The following is a 21,943-nucleotide window of genomic DNA, read 5'->3' on the forward strand; positions in this document are numbered from 1 at the left end:
ATGATCAGTGTCTTCACAACAGCTTCATATTAAACACAGAAGTTTTTAATGATTTTTTCTGGTAATGACTTTTGATAGCTGTGACATTGAACTGCCCTTCAGTTGAGGAACTATACTGAAAGGAATGACATGTCTTTCTTGGGTATAACACTAGCCAGAGATGAAATTTAGTTCCTTAGAGGAAAATACTGCTTGCTGTCCTGCACACCTTCTGTGATCTGGATTCCTCCTGGATGAGGTTTTTTGTTTTTGTTTTTGTTTTTTTCTGGATGAGGTTTTGAAAAGAACTAGAGGATTCTTATCTCACTGCTTTTGTTTTTGTTTTTTAAGATGAGTCTGTTTTCACTAATTAACTCCTTTTTCTCACAAACTGCTCTATAATCCTTTGTATTTTGACTTCTTTTTTAAAAAATGTTTTTAGTTAAATACAATTTAGTTGACATACAGTGTATTATTAGTTTCAGAAGTAGAATTTAGTGATTCATCAGTTGCATAGAATACTCAGTGCTCAGTATATCACATGTCCTCCTTAATGCCCATCATCCAGTTACCACATCCCCCTACCCATCTCCCCTGCACAACCCTGTTTGTTCCCTAGAGTTAAGGGTCTCTTATGGTTCACCTATCTCCACTTTGACTTCTATGTCTCTAACTCTACTAAAAGCTTTTGGCATCTCTGGAGCCATCATTGTCACTGGAATTCTGGGGCTCCCTCCTCCTCTGTCAGCTGTTACTTTTCCTTACAAACTACTTGTGTTCTACCTGCCTATTCCCATAGCTGGGGTGCTGTCCTTGCCCCTTTCTCTTTGTACTTAACATTTTAGCACCTTTATTAAAGCCCAACTTGATATGACAGTCTCCTTTCTCTGAGTTTGATGCTCAGAGCTACAGGAGTGCACAGAGATAAATGATACCTAGTTCTGATGTCAGGTTACTTACTCTCTAGTAAGGGGATAGTAGAGGAAAGTCAATAACTGTTATAAAAAACAACAATTTAGAAGTACAGACATGAATATGCAAATTTGAATACCCAAGTAGAAAAACCACTTTGAGGATTGTTGAGGATATAACTTTTGACATTGTGGATATAACTTTTGAGTTATATTGAGGATATAACTTTTGACATTGTGAGTAATATATGTAAATAGACACACTAGAACCAGACTCAGTTCATCTCCCCCCCCCCCCCACAACCCAAGATTTGCTTGCCCACCCCCCTCCCAACTAGCCCCTGGGATTTAGCTATTTGCTTGGTGGGACCCTAGGTGCCATCACTATCATTTCAACTCCTGGCATTCCCAGCCATTGCAGACTTCTCCAGAGTGTGGGGTAGGCTTTGGCACAATTTTCATAATATACACTAGGGACGGAGCATCAGCAGCTCCAACACCAAGGTCCTATCTGACTGACCCACAAAGTCTGTGGCATCGCCTTCCATTCCTGGCTTCAGATGCCATGCCTTTCTGCTGCTTCTGGTGTGTTATGCCAGGATCTAGTACAACATGGCTCTGAAGTGCAGGGGAGTTCATGCCTTCCGGGATCAATGTGACCAGCAAGATTCAGTTGATAGGCAGGAAGAGGCTAGCAATTCCCTCTGTCTCCCTGATGTCTCCCTCTGTCTCCCTGATGTCTCCCTCTGTCTCCAAGGGCACGTTCCATGCCCGTCTGGAAACCTTTTCTCATGACTGAGCAGCTCTACTGTGAGCAGCTCATAGACACCACCTTGTAGCTGCTCTCATCCCCTCCTTGCCCCTCCTTCCCAGCTCCTTCACTCCTGCTGCCCTAAGAGGGCATCTCGCAGTAATGTCTTCACATGTGAGATCTGCCGCAGGCTCTTCTCTGTAAAGAATCTAGGCAAAGGTTCAGCAAAGCATAGAGAAAGAAAGACAGGTGTGCTGGGGCCTCATACCAGTGGTTGACATAAGATTTCTCAGGCCTGCCCGTCCTACCTGAGTGTGTCCTGCACCCTGCATGCCTGGAGCTGCTCCTGGTGGGCCCTCTGTGGGCACACCCTCCCTGCTCCCCCCGCACTACCCCCACCAGCTGCAGTAGCATATTAACTTCTTGTGCTTTCTGTGTTTTACAAGCTCATAGTCCATATAGAATTACAAAACACAAGTCATAAAAAAGACATTCTGCTTATTCCTCAAGTTTTGGCCTAAAAATGACCATGTTCTTGAAGGCAAAAGTAAACTTTCTTTACTCTGTGCGGCCCAAACTGTTTTTAAGTCACTTTCTAGTATTTATCACATACTGTCTTGTATCATATATGATTGTTGGGCATCACTGTGCCTGTCAGATAAAAAGCTCCTTGAGGGCAGGGGTATGATTTAGTTTTGCATCTTCTACAAAGCTTATCAAAGAGCACTGCACATAGTAGGCGCTCAGCATTTATCTGTCGGATACATTTAGAAAGCTATCTGTAAGATTAAGGTAACACTGTAGATATGTTCTTTAAATTATTATAGTCAAATAATAGATTATTATAATAATAAAAATTCTTTTGAGAAACTCACCAGCAAGCCTAGAATATTCTGAGAGCTCAGTTCAAGGACACATTCACATGACTGAGGTCATGCTGTGGATCTCCAAGCATCTGATAGCAGGAGATTCTCAGAGGTTCCTGAGGTCAAAAGCATTAGAATCCAATCAGACAACCTGGAATAAAGGTTCAGCTTCATTGGGCCACAGGATAAACAATGAGAAGGGAATCTTTTCATTCATTCAGTGAATATTTTTGAGCATTTACTTTGTGATATTCAGATAAATGCTTTTAAAATATAAATGATAGAGGGACAACAGCTATATTTGTCTGCGGGAACATGTAAAGGTGATTAATTTCCTCCCACAGTTTCTTACTTAGAGTGGTGATTTGTGTTCTTAACATTTCACACTGTCCAGTTAATTTCAAGGAATTTTTGGAGTCAATACAGCGGGTGAGTGAAGGAAGAAATCTGAAGAGAACATGAAAACTATTATCAGAAGTATTAGTAATTGCCACATGGAGTTGAATAATTGTGTGCCATAAGAAAATAGAAGCTGGGTGGTGCTCATAAAAAAAAAAAAAGTGTTTAATTTTCTTAAATCTTTGACTCCAAGAAGCCTTTTCAGCCACTCATTATATAATAAGACTGGGCAAGCCTCCCTCTCTTTTTTTGCCATTGACATCTTCCAAGGAAAATGCTGCATGATATGATTTTCAAGGCTAATTTGCCTTTTTGTCTTAAGCAGTGTCTCTTGCTACAAATTAGCCTTGTGTACCTCCCTGAGCTAGAGAGGCTCCTTCAAAATTCCTAACAGGCAGCCTGGTGGAGAGATGGGAGGGAAAGGAAGGGAGGGAGGAAGGGCGGGAGGAAGGGAGGGAGAGAGGTAGAGGGTGCCTGTCTGCTGCGTACATGTGGTACAGGCTTGGAGATCAGAACGCTCACAGAACAGGCAGTGTAATTACATGTTCCTTGTAAGTATGTTAGCCCCACGGGGAACTAAGCTGGCCAGTCCACTTGGAGAGGAAAAGTAGATTTAAGGATGGTAGAAGGGGTCATTTCATAACTGACTTATTACTCGGTTATGATGAGGGCATTTGCTGATCTCCAGTGACTGCCTGGTGCTTTTGGTCAGGCTCGGCTCTCTCACTCCCAGATACTTGATTTTGCAAAAGGGACACACCTTTCTGCAGGAAAAGAAGACACTGACCAGATTGCAAGCGGTAGGTTGTGACATTCAGTATGTTTATGCAGCAGAATTGCTGAGAAATGAGGGGTGGGGGGTGGGGGTGGTAGTGGTGGTGTTCGGGTTGGTTGATTTATCTGCAATAGGGAATGTTTTATTTTAATTGTCAGTTAAAAAGAAGAGTTGCTGCTTAGACTAATGTATCAGTTAAAAATTCTGTGTTCCCAGCTTTTATATTTGTGTTAGATGTGATTTCTGTGCTCATGCAGCTTAGTGAAGCTAGGAAGGGCTCACCTTTAAATAACCTGCAGTTTCCTATTTTCATTCTTTTTTTTTTCATCCCTAAGTACTGTTCCCACCCCTTCTTCCCAACATCCACCTGACCACCCCCCTCCACCACCCCCCCACCATGTGAAACGTGGCCTGTCTTCATCTTGAGTCTTTTGCACCCTGAGTCTGGATTTCTGGCTGGTTTGTTGTAGGTATTTGTGGATGCCTCGCAGTCATCCAGGGCCCAGGCGAACTGACTGTGAATGGGAATCGGAGACCATGGCCGTGCAGCTGGTGCCCGACTCTGCTCTCAGCCTGCTGATGGTGAGTGCTCCGGGAGGAGGTGGGGCCCAGGCAGCGCCCAGCTCCAGCCTCTCCAGCCTGCCTGCTTGCCTGCCTGCCCGCACAGTGGGCTGCTGCAGTAGCTGCAGACATGCGAAAAATCCCTCTGCTTTATCCTGCAGGCTTGTTTGAAATGGTTCCTTGGGTGAGAGTATCAGCCATGACAAAGCACTCTCAGAGAAAAGAAGCATTAGATTTGCCATTTTAGAAACTTGTTGCTTAGTGCTATTTTGAGACATAGGCTTGCAAACAGGTGCTATGGAGCCCCTGGAAATAGATTCCCACCAACGCCTCCCCCTGGCTTCTCAGCATCCTGTCCCACTGCCTTTTACATTGAAATTGAGGTGATGGTGTTTGTTTGTTTGTTTGTTTGTTTGTTTTTGAACCTCTCCTAGCAACTGTGGATTTTTTTTGCCCACGGAGCAGCGGAATAAGATCGTGGAATAAGATCGTCTTTCTAGGTGCCCATGTGTCTACTCAGACTTCCCTGTAGAAGCAGCTGAGGAGGTTGTGGCCTTTTTTTTTAACACTTGTACTGCAGAGCTCACCTCCCAGTTGTGATTGCTGGGAAGACGCTGGCAGAGGCCTTGTCCAGGCACTTGCCAGCGTGTGGACCACTGACCTACTTTAAGCTTCTCTGATTTCCATCATGTTAAGAAGGCCTCCACTCAGCATATCTAAGCAAACGGGGACACTGGCATCACCTTGTTTTACTCTGATTGACTTTTTGCTAGGATCTAGGTTCAGAGTTTGCTTTTACTGTCATGTTGCTCCCCACCTCCTCGCTGGGTAGCCCATAGGCCAGGGTAATGTTGACGGAAATAGCCCGCATCAGGCTTGGTATGTGAATGCTCTAACAGTTGCACAGGAGATTTTACAAACAAAGCATAAGTGCTTCTGCTGTGTATATTGATCTCTGTTTTCTGACTGAGAAGGGGAAATGCAGCTTTATGAGGCCTGATGTGTTTATTAAGAGCACTTGGAAGAGGAACCAGTGGGGAACAGGCCTCCGGAGTGATGAGCTAGGTCAGATTAAGAGGGGTAAATATCATGGTTTTTGGTTACCCCAAATGTCATTTAGGCCACAGAGCCATGTAAAATGACTGAGATCTCATGGGCTTCTGCTGACTTCCAATTCTACTGGGAGATAAGTATTCAAAAGAATTGAAGTTGTTTTCTGGAGAAATTATCCCTGACTCCTCTCCCTTCCTCATAATTGTATTGTCTAATGATCCTTTATCCTCCATCGTCTACCTGTGGTCACGTATGTGGATGGTAAACATCTTAGCATTTCTGACTGTGGCAGGCGATGCAGTGGCAGTATCTATGAAGACCAAGAGATTCCAGAAAACTGGGAATCTGAGTCATTTGCAAAAAAAAAAAAATAGGCACATATGCCCCTATTCAGGTATGCATATTATCTAATATTGTTTAATAAAAATAAGTCTTGCGTTATGTTAATATAGAGAAGAAATGTGTTCATAAAAATCAGCTTTAGGGAGAGCTGGGCCTGTTTGCCTCCAGGTTACTGCTCTGATTTCTTTCCCATGCTTCTGAGCAATCAGTTATGTGCTTGTTTTATTGGGAGCACTAAGGATAAATCCTCAGTACCCAAACAGAATGCAGCTCAGCATCCTGGTCCAGCTGCTCCTGCCACACACACACTCAGGCTTTCTTATTCCTGGTGCTCTCAAATATTTTGGGTGCTGCCCTGGAGGTGTCTGCAGCAGACTTTATTTTCTGTCTATCAGCAGCCTTTGCCCTTGGATCTATCCCTCATGCTTACCTCCTGCCCAGATTAAAGGTTTGCGTGTATGTCTCTCTCAGAAGCCAGGGAAATAGCTCTCGATACCATGATGGACCATTAGATTGGACAACCTTGGAGCACCATGTATAACCGTAGTCAGTGCATGTTTTCAGGGCCATGACTGGTTCAGGGGAATTTTCCCATGTGTTGTTTCACGTTTGTTGCTTTTTTCATTTTTAAGAGTGAATCTCAAAATAATTGCTTCTCAACCTATCACATGACGAGTCTCAAAATGTATAAGCAAGTCAACAGGGAAGAAAGGAGGAAGAGAAGCAATTTAGCAGAGTTGCTTTGGCTGTGAGTTCAGTAAGGAAACTGTAAACATTATTATTTATTAGCTAATCAATCAGCCAGTCAGTCTCAGTATTGATGGTGTGCCTGCTGACTGAAGAAAGTAGCATAGTATAAGGGTCAGAGTGAGAGCTCATAAACACCCAGTTAGGGGAGAGGTGACTATCAGGTGGCTTGATTGCAATTCTACAATTTTATGCTGTGGAGTCTTTGGGCTGTAGGGAACTCGGGGAGAGCAGTTGACCACACCTCTTGGTTTTGAATAAGGAGGCAACCAGACATTATATTCAGTGTAAACTATAAATGATTCAGGGCAGAACAGGTTAATTTGGTTATGCAGGTGGCAACATATCTGTAATTGGAGATCCCTGTGCTCTGTTTCCAGCTTTGCCACTCACTGGGCGATCCTGAGTGAGCTAGGTGATCCTTTCACTGAGCTTTAGTTGTGGCACTTGCTTACTTGGGGGGCCATGCTCATCTGTAGGGTCCCTTTAAGCTCTGTTAAACATAATATAAGACCTCTAGGAATATGTCTAGAACAGAGGCAACTCTAATGCTTTATTCAGCGTTATGTCTTATTTGTACCCTATGACAGTGTTGCTTTTAAGATATATATACAATGGAATACTATGCAGCCATCAAAAGAAATGAAATCTTGCCATTTGCAATGACGTGAATGGAACTAGAGGGTATTATGCTGAGCTAAATAAGTCAATTAGAGAAAGACAGTTACCATATGATCTCCCTGATATGAGGAATTTGAGAGGAAGGGTGGGAGGTTTGGGAGGTAGAGAAGGAAAAAAATGAAACAAGATGGGATTGGGAGGGAGACAAACCATAAGAGACTCTCAATCTCACAAAACAAACTGACGGTTAATGGGGGGAGTGGAGTATGGAGAGGGTGGTTGGGTTATGGACATTGGGGAGGGTATGTGCTATGGTGAATGCTGTGAAATGTGTAAGCCTGACGATTAACAGCAAATAATACATTGTATATTAATAAAAAATAATTAATTTTTAAAAAGATGGTGGAATTGTTCCCATCTGTATGGCTTTTATGCCAGAAAAAGTGTTTGATATTATTTGCTGGAAGAGGGGATCATCTGGTTTTGTTCACACTCTGCTGTCTGGAGTCCTATCCCATGGGAGCCTAATTTATTCTGTTGCACAAGAGCAGGTGACTTTTGGAAAGTACATAAGGTAACTTTCTAAGCTGGTGCAGGTTGTGGGGCATCTGGAAGGGCGCCTGGGTTGTAATCAGATGCTGACTGTCTTGAGGTGGGTGGATTTCACTGATTCTTCCAATGAAGAGTCAGGGTGGGAGGAAGAGGAGCATCTATGCAAGATGGAGGTCCTCAAACAACCAAGGAAGGGTGGATTCAGAGCGAGGACAGGTGCAGGTGGTAAAGACCACCTAACAGGCCATTGAAAAGCCTGCCTCCTCCATCTTTGCAGAAATCTTGAGAAGCAAGAAAAGACAGTGTTGTGTTCACCACATTGTGGGGAACCTCCAGCCTGATGTGACTAATTATAGAGCAGGAAGCTCTTGGCTATGTGTCTTTTGCTGAAATCACATGAGTTTAGGGAACTCTTTAAGGGTTGGAATGTGCTAGAGCCAGGGACTTGTTGATCATTTCTCTAATGATAGCTTAGAGATGTATAACCAAGAGGCTACAGAGGTGGTATTAGGATGTTTGGCTTTTAGATTCTGAAAGCTCAGACAGCTAGATTAAAATATTTTTAATGTAACTTAGCTAGCCAGGCAATTTAATGCAAATTATGCTTTTCTATAAATTATCTTGACATATATTATCTCACTTAATCCCTTCAACAATCCTGGTTTTAAGACAGAAATTTTTGATAATCAGAATCTGAAAAACTGTCAGTGGTCACACAACTGAAATTGATGGAGCAAAATCTCAAAATTAGGGTTTCTGATGCTCAACCCAAGGCTTTCTTTGATACCATGTCAAAGCTCAAGAACTTGACCACCAGGATCTTCTAACACTTTGGATTTAGCCCCTCAGGGGGGTCTTACTTCTGAGCCACTCTGCACTGTACACATTTTTAGGTGAGTAGTGATGTTTTCTTATTTATCTTTATTCTTTTCCATGGTAATTTAAATTAAAAGGTGATACCATACATTTGGCTCAAGACATCTGGTTTGATTCTAAGAAAAAGAAATATTTTTATATCTATGAGACTTCCCGTGTTCTCAAGGTTACATTCTCTTGGACTCTGTTTCTAAGAAAAATGCCAAGAGTCAAGTTTTATAATAGCAAAATTAAATATGTAAAAATTTCCATTGATAAGTCAGAGAAATTAGTGAGTGATTATTCTCAGTGAACGAAGGATGTGAATTAAATTATCTTGAAGATTCTTTCCATTTCTAAAAATTTGATTTCTGATTTCTGGGATTCCTTTGAGTAGACTATGAATAGACTAGATCTCTGGTCTGTTTTGAATAGATTCCAGTTGATAATCTGTTCTTATAAAACTTTATCTCTCTAGTTTCATTTCATTTCATTTTATTATTGATTCTTCTTTCCTAAAATATTTTCCTCATTTGGAAATTTTCTTTATTAATCAACCAACAAATACTTGCTGAGTATGTACTCTGTGTAGGAAGAATACAAGGCAGTCACTAGCTTTAGCGAACTTAAAAACTAATTGGAAAGACAAGGTAGAGACATGGAAATTATAACAACAAGGAATTTATAGGACAACTTTAGAGAGTCACATGAGAACTGCAATAAGACAGTGCATAATCCGTAACCAAATAAGCCCTGCGGTAGCACTCCCTATCAGAGTGGGGAAACTGGTTCAAGTTTAGTAACATGTTAAAGGGTAGATGAGAGTGAATCTGAGGTGAGATGAGTGAACGAATTAGGATGGAGTCCAGGCTTTGTTGGGAGTTAGAAAGTAGACTGGTTTGGACAGAGTTCCTAGAGGTGACAAGTCTTACATGGGCAGAAAAGCAGGTTAAGGGTGTGACCAAGGTCCTAGTTGTATAGCTAGAACCTCATTTTCCTCTAAAATTGACCTGTGGCAGGTATCTATTTGGAGTTTCTACTAAGACCATGGATTTTTCTCCAGATTACAAAAGGCAAAACGCATAGGATAAAATTAAAGTCTGTCTTGGGGAATCTTGCTCTTGAGTTAATAATAATAATCCTTATATTTTTCAAAGTGCTTTTGTGCATGCTGTCAGGACAGATACTATATCTTTCTATTATAACATCAAGCTGAGATCCAGAAATAGTAAATGGCTTGCCCAAGATGACTTGGCTAATTGTAATGGTTTCCATAATGGTTAGCTCATACATATGAAAATGTAATATTGACCACCTTTGTGGAAATTCAAAGGATAATAATTATGTGTTAATACAGGGCATAGCCATCTAAAGCACTGTGAACAGAGTGGGATCCAGACAGGGGTCCTGGATGTTCAGGTCTATAGTAGGATGGGTTCTTAGTATCATTTACCTTTATTGTTTATTTAAAGTTGGTCGATTGTCAAAACATCCCCAGAAAATGTTTATGTAACTGTTCTATCTAAGTCAGTAGGCAAAATCCTTCTTAAACTGAATTTTCTATCTTCTAAAGTGAAATTTCCTAATGAGTATGTCTGAAATCTTGATATTAATAATATTTGTAGTTAGTGTGTATTGTACAAATTTATCTGTCTCAGAGGGTGAAATTTAAAATCAATGAGTCATACTCCCTCTCTCAGATAATTTTTTGCTGACTATATTTTTATTTCATTTTATGTCTTTCTAGTTTTAAGTGACAGATTTCAACTCACACCAATTTTAACATGGAGGGGAAATGTATTGACTGATGTAAATGGGGAGTCCAGGGATGGAAGTGGTTCCAGGAGAAGCTAGACTGAGGACTTTGGGTGACAGAGTTCAGACCCTGTTTCCCTGCCTCTCTCCATGTCTTTAGGCTCTAGCAGATTCTTTCTTCTAGCAGCTCCAGGATTACTTGTCCTTGGAGCTAGTGGGTCCAGATAAAAGAGCAGGACTTTCCTTACAAAGTCATTTCTTAACATCTGTTTGGCCCTGTTGGGTAATAGGTTTTGCTCTTGGCCAGTCACTTGGTCCAGAGATGGGTTCTCTGACCCAGCAGGTTGGCTTCTATGTCTAGATTTGTGAGGAGAAAGGAGGTGTGTCAGTTGGCTGATAACTCCACCTGAGTCAACAGGGAGTGGGAAGGCAAGGTTCCAGAAGGAAAAAAGCTCTTTTACTTGATTGGAAAAAGAGCTCTTAAGAGTTCCAGAAGGAAAAGAGCAAGGAGGAATGAATCCTAGCAAGGTAAACACAACAGATGCTCATTAGTGGTCTTTACAGCTTGTATACCATTACAGGGCTCCTATAAAACTGGTCAGGTGGGTAAAGCATCAGTGAACCCTAAATCGTTGATTCAGTTTCCCTCAAAATAAATATAAATGGAAAAGCCCGATTATCTAGTTTATTCTAGATTGAAAATGTCTCACCATTTGTAAAGTGGGATAATAATAGCTACCATGTAAGATTTGGGATAATTCAATGAGATATGCAGGTAAAGTACTTAGCACTGTTCCTGGATCAAAGTAAATATGCAGTCAGTATTAGTAATTGTTGATGTTATGTTAACATGATATGAAACTACCATCCACCCAAACTCATCTCATTGGATTCCTGAATGAGCCACAGTCAATCTAAAAGGAGAAGTTGCCCAAACCTCTCTGCATCCCAGTGTCTGAACAGTTAGTGACCACTTTGAACAATCAGACAGTTGTTTTAGAAAAAACGGATGCTCCTAGGATCAGGTGAACTGTTCCAATCATGAGCAAATTTAAATTTGCATTCCTGTCTTGACTAACTAACAAAATTTTCTTAACCTCTGAGGGAAGACGATTGAAATATGGGCTGCAATATGTTCTCTCTGGCAAATGCAAAATGCATGCCATTCAGGCTGCTTATACATGATTGGGTGGCTATTAGTGCATCTCTGCTAAAAATTAATTGTCTGGCTGCTTCGCAAAGCTTAATAGTCATTTGGAGAGCATATGTTACTAATGCAGGTAACATTATCTCATTGAATTCTATGCCAAAATAGGAAGTCAAATGGAACATATGGTATTTAGCCTGGTCATAATCAAAGGTCCTGGAAACATGCTTGACTAAAACCATGGTGTATATACAGTATAAGAAGACTAAATTCCAATGTCAAGGTAACATTGGCCTGCCACCCATGTTTCCTACTAATGAGTGCTTTTTATAATCCTGGACATTGAAAGGTTAGTCTCTCAATCCAGACCTGGAGAAGCCATTTCCTGAGCAGTAGATCAAGTTCCACTCCCCAAGCAATGTCATGGCATGGTTTTAACTCTCATCTGTACACTCATGACTCCCTAATCATGTCTTTGGCTCAGGCCTTGCCCCCAGGTTTCTCATGACTAGCAATCCAAATGCTTATCAGGTTTATCCTCCTGTTTGTCCCATAGATGCCTCAAACTCAATTCACCCCATAGAGAAATTGTGACCTTCTTCTTGGTCTGCATGTCTTTCATTGGTGGTAATACCATTTGCCTGTCATCTGAGAATTCACCATTGATTCCTCCTTCTTCCTCATCCACCTTGTCCAGTTATCTCCAGGTTCTGTTGTCTCTGCTCCCTCGTTCCTCTGTAATCTGGCCCCTCTTGCCCATGCTCCTCTCCCTGTCTAGATCAAGTTTACAATCTCTTCCATGTGGATCTCTGCTTCTGTTCTCTTTTCCCTATGTCCATCCTCTGTATATTTTCCAGAGTGATACTTATAAAATGAATTCTGATTTTGCTACCAATTAGATCTATTATTTTCTTCTAGAATGAAGGTCTAAAATCCTGATTATACTTGATTATACATGGAATAAAGCTCAAGCTTTTTATTTTTTAATTTATTTTATTTTATTTTTTAAAGATTTTACTTATTTATTTGACAGAGAGATCACAAGTAGGCAGAGAGGCAGGCAGAGAGTGAGAGGGAAGCAGGCTCCCTGCTGAGCAGAGAGCCTGATTCGGGGCTTGATCCCAGGACCCTGAGATTATAACCTGAGCCAAAGGCAAGGCTTTAACCCACTGTGCCACCTAGGTGCCCCAAGCTTTTTATTTTTTTAATTGAGGTAAAATTGTCATATAATAGTATATAAGTTTCAGATGTACAAAATTATAACTTGATATCTGTATACACTACAGAGTGATCAAGCTTTTTAACATACATATTAGTCACTTCACCTCCAACCTCTGCCTCCCTATCTAACTCCATGCCCTGCTGTATCTCCCACCACTCCTGAGAATTGGTGCCTTTGTAGTGTTGGGCTGTTCCTGCCCCCCAGAAAGACCAAGCTGGCCCCTGCCCCACAGAAATACCATGTTGGTTCAAGCCTGTGTACTTTTGAATGTGCTCTTTCCACTTCCTCACTTCTTCCTTCATTTCATTTCTATTTATATTTTCTATCATTTCACTTATTGCTAACACTACTATATGATATTTGACTTTTGTACCTGTTTTCCTTAATAGAATGTGAGCACATCAACAATATAGAGTATTTCTTGCCCATTCATTCAGCAAATATTTATTGAGCACCTACTATCTTCTGGACACTATTTTAACATGACGGATATAATAAAGTGAACAAGACAGACAAGGTTTTTGATGTCCTTTAACTTACCTGGGGAGAAATTAAAAAAAAAAAGTAAGTACACTAAAAACACACAGAAATATCAGGGAGTGGTCATTGCTCTAGAGCAAATTCTAAATGATGATGGGGAGAAAATGCTTGAGTGACAGCTTTAAAGTGGGTGATCAAGGGAGCCTTCTCTGAAGAAACTGGAGGGTGACTGGCAAGAGAGATAGTGGTGGAAAGTTGTGGGCAGGACATTCCAATCAAGGTAGAAGCCATAGGATCTGCAGGAGTTTATTGCATCCCAGTACCTTGCACTGTACTCAATACATTCAGTAAATTAAAGTATTGCTTAATTATTTCTGGCCGCTTAACACAGGACCATCCTAAGACACACGGGTCTTGCTCCAGAGCTTACATATCACAAAAGAACTATACATAAAGGAAACACTGAAGTAATACCTCATGACCTTGTGAAAGAAAATGGGCCCCCACATTATAGGGCATGGTAACAACAGTGTGTAGAAAGGAATTCAGAGGAGTGGTCTGGAAGGGATAGGGGAGGGAGACCTAGAGATCTAGTTATGACAGGGTCTGTGGAGGAAAAGGACATTAAGCCAGTTGAAAGGTGCAGATTTCCACCTGTACTGATGTGATTGACATATACAATGGGTAAGTTGAAGGTGTACAGCATATTGATTTATTACACTGACATATTGCAGTATGATTACCACCTTAACATTAGCTATCACCTCCATGAGGCACATATTTACCATTTCTTTTTTTGTGCAAAGAAATCTAAAATTTACTCTCTTGGTAACTTTCAAGTATATAATACAGTGTCTTTAACTCTAGTCACTCAAATTAGATTAGATTAGATTAGTTTAGATCCCCAGAACTTGTTCATCTTCTAACTGCAGGTTTGTACCTTTGACCGATATTTCCCCATTTACCCCACTGTCAGTCCCTAGTAACTACCATTCTACTCTCTGTTTTCTGTAAGTTTCACTTTTTAAGATTCCACATATAAATGATATCATACAGTATTTGTCTTTCTCTGACTTTTTTCACTTAGGAATATGTCCCCAATATCCACCCATTTTTTTTTTTTTTTAAGATTTTATTTATTTATTTGACAGACAGATCACAAGTAGGCAGAGAGGCAGGCAGAGAGAGAGGAAGGGAAGCAGGCTCCCTGCTGAGAAGAGAGCCCCAATTCGGGGGCTCGATCCCAGGACGCTGGGATCATGACCTGAGCCGAAGACAGAGGCTTTAACCCACTGAGCCACCCAGGCACCCCTATCCACCCATTTTATCACAAGTGGCAGAATTTCCTTCTTTCTTGTGGCTGAGTAATACTCTGTTGTGTGTGTGTATGTGTGTGTTAGAGAGAGAGAGAAAGAGAGAGAGAGAGAGAGAGATCTGGTTTATTCATTCACGCATAAATGGGCAGTTAGATCATCTTGGTTAGTCAATGTCTTAGGTTGTTGTGGTTAGCCAATGTCTTGGCTATTGTGAGTAATGCTGCAATAAACATGAGAATATATATGTATCTCTTAGAGATCCTGTTTTCATTTCCTTTGGATATATTCTTAGTTTAGGGTACATTTATTTTTGGTGGGGGAGGAAAGGGAGAGAGTATCTTTCAGGGAAAAGGAACAACGTAATGAGGGAGATTCAGGAGGAAACAATAATAAACCACTGTGGCGGGGATCAGATGAGGGTAGAGGTGGGGGTGGGAAGGAGGGATTGGCAGGAGAGGATTTGCATTATGGAAGTGAGGACTTCAGGTGGAGCAAGTTAGGACTAAATGAGGGAAGACATTGCAATGGTCCCATGAGTACCTGGATTGGAGCCACGGGAATTTATGAGACTTTTCGTTCTTGGATGGGGACTGACTTAGCTAGTGTGGGGGTTGGGAAGTTTAATCTGGTGATTGTACTCAAGGTGCACTGGGGAGATGGGAGGAAGAATGGCTGTTCAGTTTGGTCAAATGGATTAACTCAGGTGGAAGGTGAAGAGGCAGCATTGTGGTGGCTGTGGGAAAAGAGGAAAGTGGATGAATTCAAGGGATGTTCTGAAGGCAGTATCATCAAGACCATAGGATAGATTGCTAGTGGGGCCCAGGCACAGGGAGGAGCCAGCCAGGATTACAGAGTGTTGGATCTCGGAGCTGTAGGGAATGGTACAGGAACAGCATCAGGGTGGGAAATACAATTTGCAGTTGAAAGGGCTGCAGTTAATGTAGGACCACCAAGTTAAAGGCATTAAAGAAATAATGAGATTTCCTAGCAGAGATGGTTGATGGGCAGTTGGAGATCATGGTCACTTAGGTCAGTGATTAGATTTGGGGGGGCAGATCTGAGAATGAGACTAGGAACCCAGGAATCCTGAAGAAAGACTGTGTGGAGAAAAGAACAGAAGACTACACCTGTGCAAGGGGTGTTCTAGAAGCCATGGTCAGAAAGAGTTCATATTATCTTGTGATACAGGCCACATTTGTACCAGGTCAGTATTACTTTGACTTGGGCATTAATTTTCTTCACATTAAATGTACCACATGGCCTAACTGAAGCAGCCTCAGAGATTTTTCACTAGATGCAGGTTAAATGCAGTTTCATTAGATAACTGTACCTCCTCCCATGTTCTTGTAGGGCACAACTGGGCTGGGAATGTGCACATGTCACCTCTTGCCAAGCACCATTATCTGTTGGGTGTGTGTTCTACTTACTACTTACTGCTGCATAGGAACTACTCTATACTCTGTGACTTAAAACAACCATTTTGTTAGGCTCACCAGTTATGTGGGTCAGGACTTGCAACAGGTGGCAGTGAGAATGGCTTGTCTTTGCTCTATAATGTGTGGAGCCTCACCTGAGAAGAGTGAAAGTCTGGGATGACATGACAGCTGGAGTCTGAAATCTCATGGAGGCATTTGCACTGATGTGGCTGGTGCTGGGTGTTGCAGTCAGCTGGACCACAGCACTTACATAGGAAAACTCCACATGACCTGGGCTTTCTCACAATATGGCTGCTTTGAGGAAGCTAGACAGCTTACATGGTAGCTTAGGGCCCAAAACCAAGTATCTGAGCTACCGGGTAAAGCTGTATGACCTTTTGTGAGGTAGCCTCAGAAGTCACATAGACTTGCTTCTATGCATTTTCTTTGTTACAAACAAGTCACTAAGGCTAGATGGAAAGGGAGAGGATTTAGACCCCACCTGTTGGTGAAAGGGTACTAACATATTTTATGATATGTTTAAAGCCACCACAATGGGTGTTCATTCTGTGTAATTTAATTTCATGGACTTTAAGGGTCTTATCCTTTTCGAATTTTTCACAACTTGGCTATGGAACTTTGCTCAGAGGAAGCATTCCATAATTATTGATTGAATGATAAGTTGGTATTGGAAGAATCCCAGTTTTAATATTTTTGCCTATTGGCAGAAAGTTACCTTTGAGTTTTTAGATTTTTATTCAAATTCTAAACATCTAAGAAGTAACATGTTTAGTGTTTCTCAGTTATGCCTTCAAAGAACACCAGAGGGGCACCTGGGTGGCTCAGTGGGTTAAGCCTCTACCTTGGGTTCAGGTCATGATCTCAGGGTCTTGGGATCGAGCCCTGCATTGGGCTCTCTGCTTGGCGGGGAGCCTGCTTCCCCCTGACTCTCTGCCTACTTGTGATCTCTCTTCTCTGTCAAATAAATAAATAAACAAAATCTTAAAAAAAAAAAAAAGAACACCCAGAGAAGGTGTGAATCATGAATGGTCAGATCTGCCTTCTCTGTGACCTCAGAGTTTCTCTGGTTTAGTTCCAGCTGATGATTGGGAGTTAATAAACTGTAGTGTTGCTTCCTTTCCATGCCTAGTGTTTGGACTCATAATTTGTTTTGTATCTTTATTGCCCGTGTGTCAAAGTAAAAGAAGGGACATAGCTTGGTATTAGGCTGAAATGCTTCTTTCCTTGTGAGGAGTGTGAGCATAATTGAGCTGTAATGAACACAGCTGAGGTCATTTTCCAGGGATTAATGACAAGGAGAATGTGTTCATGGCCTGAGGCTTAGTCTTCGGTCATTAACCTAGTTGGTCATTAATATTGTCTGGGAATGCTTTATGTTAGGCCATTACAACTAATGCCATATGCTGCTACAATTGGGAACATGAACATTACCTGTATCGGGAACTATTTGTTTCCTCCCCATTCCCCACAATTACTGAACAAAGCAGCCTTTTTAATACACACTCCAAAGGCATGAAACACTGAGGGCAGGACAGTTTGAAGCTTCCCTTCCCTCCTCTCCTCTCCTCTCCTCTCCTCTCATCCCCTTCTCTTCTTTTTTAAAAAGTCATTTATGGGAGGTTGCAATCAGAGAGAAATTATGGAAGCATAATGGGGATATGTAGACATGTGTGTAAATACCACCTGGTCCCTGCTCTCAAGAAGTTTGGAGTTCAGTTGGAAAGGCCCCAATAAACAAAGAGTTCCAACACAGTGAGATAAATGTTATGACAAAGAAGACATCAAAGTGCTATAGAGTGCGAGAGCACAGAGCAAGAATCTCTACATGGCACTGTTGTTTCAGGTGAGATTTGACGGATTAGAGGTGGATAGGTAGATGATGGTAGGGAGTTCCAGCTACAGGGAAAACATACACAAATGCAAATGAGAGAGTTATGTATTCCAATAACTATGTAACATTTTTGAATAGGGAAGATAAAAAAGAATAGAGGAGAGGAGGACAAAATCCTAGCTAGGAGCAGACCCAAACTGTTCTCTGAATAAATGAGTTTGAACTTTGTCATGAACTTACTAATAGGCATTAATGATTTGAAGCAGGAAATGACATGATCAGCATTGGGATGCAGAAATATCACTATCCAGGTAATATGGAGAATCGATTCAAAGAAGGGATGATCTGAGGAGAACCTGTTTAAGAAGATACAGAAGTCATCCAGGCCAGCAATAACATGGGCTTGAGCTAATGGTGGCTCAGTGGGAACGGAGGAAAAGGCAGGGATGAGCTATTCAAGTGGGAGATGGAGGTAAGTCATTTGTAATGACTCCCTGCTCAAACAGGGTTTAAAATAGGGAAATTCTTCAGCTTGTATATTGAATCCAGAGGTGAAGCCCATTCTAGAGTATGCCTCTGGTCCCACTCTCACCTCCAACCCTCTTAAATCTTTGGGCTCTGCTCTTGTCTGTGGGCTTTGTCACAAGATGGCTGCCAACAGGAATCCGCTCAATATGCTTCTTTGTTCAAGTCTGGGGGAGAAAAGAAATATCTTTCCTAAAATAGGAACAGGAATTTTTCCTTTCTTTTCAAGTGGGCCAACTCAAGTAAACTCAAGTAATCTCCCCTCTCCAGAGGAAAACCAGGCACTAATTGGCTTAAGCGGGAGATCCTGAACTAATCAGTAGCCAGGAGGCATGGAATCACCATGCTTGACTTGATGTATCAGTATCTACTGCTGAAGCTTGGAATGGGGTTAGTTCCTACTACCTTACATAAAAGGGTGGGGGTGGGGGGGGAGGAAGGGGAGTGTGGTTGCTGCATGGACAGCCTACAGTATCTATAACTGGAGCACAGAATAGGGCACTCAACCTACTCAACCCAGAATTGGAGATGAAGGAGGTCAGTATGTGGATTTTAAGTTCCTTTAGAGTAGGAACTATATCTTGTTCACCATTGATTCTTTCAGTGCCTGGCACATAGTAAGTGCCAATGATTTGTTGAATGAGTAAAGGCATCTAAGAAGTGGTACCTGAGCTTGAAGGCACAGACCAGGTGATAAAGGGAGGGCTTCAGGCAGAGTTAAAAACTATTGGTAAATGTAAAGGATCATACAGTTGAAAGATATATTTCAGACAAGTCAAGGAGTTAAGAAGTTCTGGCACTAAAATCCAAAGCGGGGACAGGCAGGGGCGAGGTTAGAGAGATAAGGAAGGACTACACTCTGCTGAGGTGCTTGAGCCATATCCTGTAGATACTGGAAAACATCTGAACAGTTTGGGACAAGAGAATGAAATAATCATGCTACATTTGTATAAACCATTTTGCCAATGATGTGTAGAAAACTGTTGTAGGATTATGAGTAAGAAATGATGAGGTAAAATCAGCAGCTGATTAGATTTTGATTGGAAATGTGAGACAGAGGAGGAGTCAAGGCTGACCTCAGATCATGATGTTAGGTAAGGAAGCAGGTGGCAATCACAGGTGAAGAACAGGTTTAAAAGGAGTAATGACAGGGCGCCTGGGTCGCTTAGTTGTTAAGCATCTGCCTTTGGCTCAGGTCATGATCCCAGAGACCTGGGATCGAGCCCTGCATCAGGCTCCCTGCTCAGTGGGGAACCCTGCTTCTCCCCCTCACACTCCCCCCTTCTTGTGTTCCCTCTTTTTGTCTGTCTGTCTCTCTCTCTCAAATAAATAAATAAATAAGATAGTTAAATAAATAAATAAATGGAGTGATGACACCTTCGTTTTGGACAGGTTCTTCTGAGGGCCCTGCAAGACGTTCTAGTGGAGGGGCTTAGCCATGGTTGGGTGTATGTGTGTGAAGTTGGGGAAGATTTCTGGGCTGGACATACATATTTAGAATCATCCATATGCAGACAGCAGGATACCAGAACAATATGAGGATGAAGACCACCTGGGGAGTGCAGAGCAGGTGAAGCCATGAACCGTGCATGAGGCAATGGAAGAGTAGGGCGTGGAAAGAAAGCCCACATAAGAGGCAAAGAAAGAAAGAGAGGTGGAAGGAGGTCCAGGGATATATACTGTCTTGGATGACAAGAGAATAAAGAATTTCAAGAAAGACAGAGGAGTGGTGATCATGACTATCAAGTGCATCAGAAAAAATAAGGAAGTTAAAAACTGAAAAATACTTATCAGATTTGCCAGTCAGGATGGCAGCAGTGAGCTTATGGTGAGATGCTTCATAAACAGAATGAAATCAGGAGCCAGGTTGCAAGTGAATGAAGAGGGAATAGGAGGTGAGCAAGTAAACACAGAGAGGAGAACACAGGAAATTGAGAGAAGAGACATCGGATAGTAGCCTGAGGAGTGGGAGGAAACAAGGAGGCCATTTCAGAGATGCGGAAAGCATGAGGATTGTTATAGACTCAAGGAAAGAGGCTCAGAGATTTTGAAAGATGAGCAATATAAGGAGGTGGGAGGGAATGTGGGCAATACTTCTCCCTGCCCTAGCTCCCAGAGGCTACTATGAAGCTCTAAGCTTCACATCCTTTATTCCTGTGTCCAAAAGCAAAAAGAAGAGGAGCAGTAAAGAGAGTTCTCCTGTGTCTTTTTATTTCTATCAAGGAGGAAAATTTCTCCCAGAAGTTCCCCAGAACACATCCCATTATTTTTAATTGGCCAGAACAGAGTTACTTATGTGACTTGTAGCAGATTGGTTCACACAGCCCCCACCCACAATCCCTCTCCACTAAGTCTCCTAAACTGTAGAGACTGGAGATCTAAAAAATGCATTTCCCAACCTTCCTGCATGTGATCTGACTTCCACCAAGCAAGCTCACTGGCACCAGAGCAGGAAAAGAGAAATGAATGACTTAAAGTGCCATTTGCAGATCAAATGTCCTTGAAAGCAAGGTGGCAACATGTTAGGTCCTTTGGGACCAGCTTTTGTGGAGGTTCCGGCGGTCAGTGTCTAGGGTCAGTGGTGGTGACTCGGTGATGCTATGTGGTCTTTGCCCTGATGGTCTCAAGGTGTGCTTTGGCATCCATCTTGGTCTGTGGGGAATGACCTTGGTTATCTGGTTTTCCCATCCATTCTTAAACTACCTAATACCCTGTAATAAATGCCTTTCTACTTATGCTAATTAGAGTCGATCTTGTCTGCAACAAAGAATCTTGAGAAACACACAAAAGCATTCCAGAGGTAAGGGAGGCTAGGGAAGAGAGCAGCTGGCATTTTTAGGCTCTTGCAATAGAGAGGAAAGCTCAGGGTATTGGCTGCTATGTAGCGAACCAAAAAAATACCTGCTAAGGGTAAGTGTGGACATAGACAAGTTTGTAAAGAGAATAGACTAGGTCAGTGTTTTATTTAGTACATGAGATTTCTAGGAGGTTATCAAAATATTTAAAATAAAACTATCATTCTATAAAAGTGGCCTATATGAAAGAGTGATTCGTACAAAACCTAAGCCTATTTCATCCCTGTTGCCACGGTTGACAGCACCTCTGCAACATCAGTCAGGACACGAGTCCAAATCCAAGGATGACAGTTATGAAATAGAATCTGGTGAACAACAGGGGAGAAAGGAGAGATAGAACAAACACTGTGTTTTTTTAAAATATTAGAATCTTAATTATGAGTATATAGATAAACAGGCAATATGATGAAGATATTTTCAAAGCTCTTGGTAGATATCTGGCCATTCGATTGTTGGTTCTGAATCCTTTCATTTACTAACACCATTTTATTTGCAAATTAATTGTTTGGCTGGTTTTTAAAAATAAAAATATTTTTACATGTTATATACATATCTGTAAATAATTGCCTGCCACCCTAGTTCCTTCATCTTTGAGATTCTCGTGTATCCTTCTGTACCTATATGCACTGTCTTTCCTTGTCAATCCTTCTAGTGCTTCCTCATTCTTTTTAAAGGTTGTATAATATTATATTGTATGAATGACTCATAATTATTTAGTTAATCTCTTATTAATGAACATGAGGCTATTTTCAACATTCTGTATTTACAGACAGTCCTGCAGTGAGCATTCATGTGCTTCCATCTTTGTGCAGATGGCTTGAGTGTCCCATAGAATATATTCCTAGGGAGAGAGTACTGAATCAAGGGTAAGCCACTTAAAATTTTTATAGATATTGTCGTATTACTATCTTCAAAAGGCCACTATGTAAATTTGTTTTTAAAAATTCTACTTTCAAAGCTCTAG

At 41.5% G+C, this 21,943-nt stretch overlaps 1 protein-coding gene across 3 annotated transcripts in view; it reads left to right on the forward strand.

Moving 5' to 3' along the window:
• Positions 1-3,358: 3,358 nt before the first annotated feature.
• FRMD4A (FERM domain containing 4A) overlaps positions 3,359-21,943 on the forward strand; it is a 609,192-nt gene continuing 590,607 nt past the window's right edge. The window contains exons 1-2 of one of the 3 annotated variants that reach the window (XM_032880949.1): positions 3,359-3,457; positions 4,152-4,263. In XM_032880949.1, coding sequence (XP_032736840.1) covers positions 3,396-3,457; positions 4,152-4,263 — 174 coding nt within the window. In that variant the 5' untranslated portion in view covers positions 3,359-3,395. Of the gene's footprint in view, positions 3,707-4,151; positions 4,264-21,943 lie in introns of all 3 variants that reach the window. The other 2 variants (XM_032880947.1, XM_032880950.1) reach the window with 2 other exon arrangements.

The sequence above is a fragment of the Lontra canadensis genome, unplaced genomic scaffold (genome assembly GCF_010015895.1).
Source record: "Lontra canadensis isolate GAN:19392208 unplaced genomic scaffold, GSC_riverotter_1.0 scaffold72, whole genome shotgun sequence".
NCBI classification, from domain to species: domain Eukaryota; kingdom Metazoa; phylum Chordata; class Mammalia; order Carnivora; family Mustelidae; genus Lontra; species Lontra canadensis.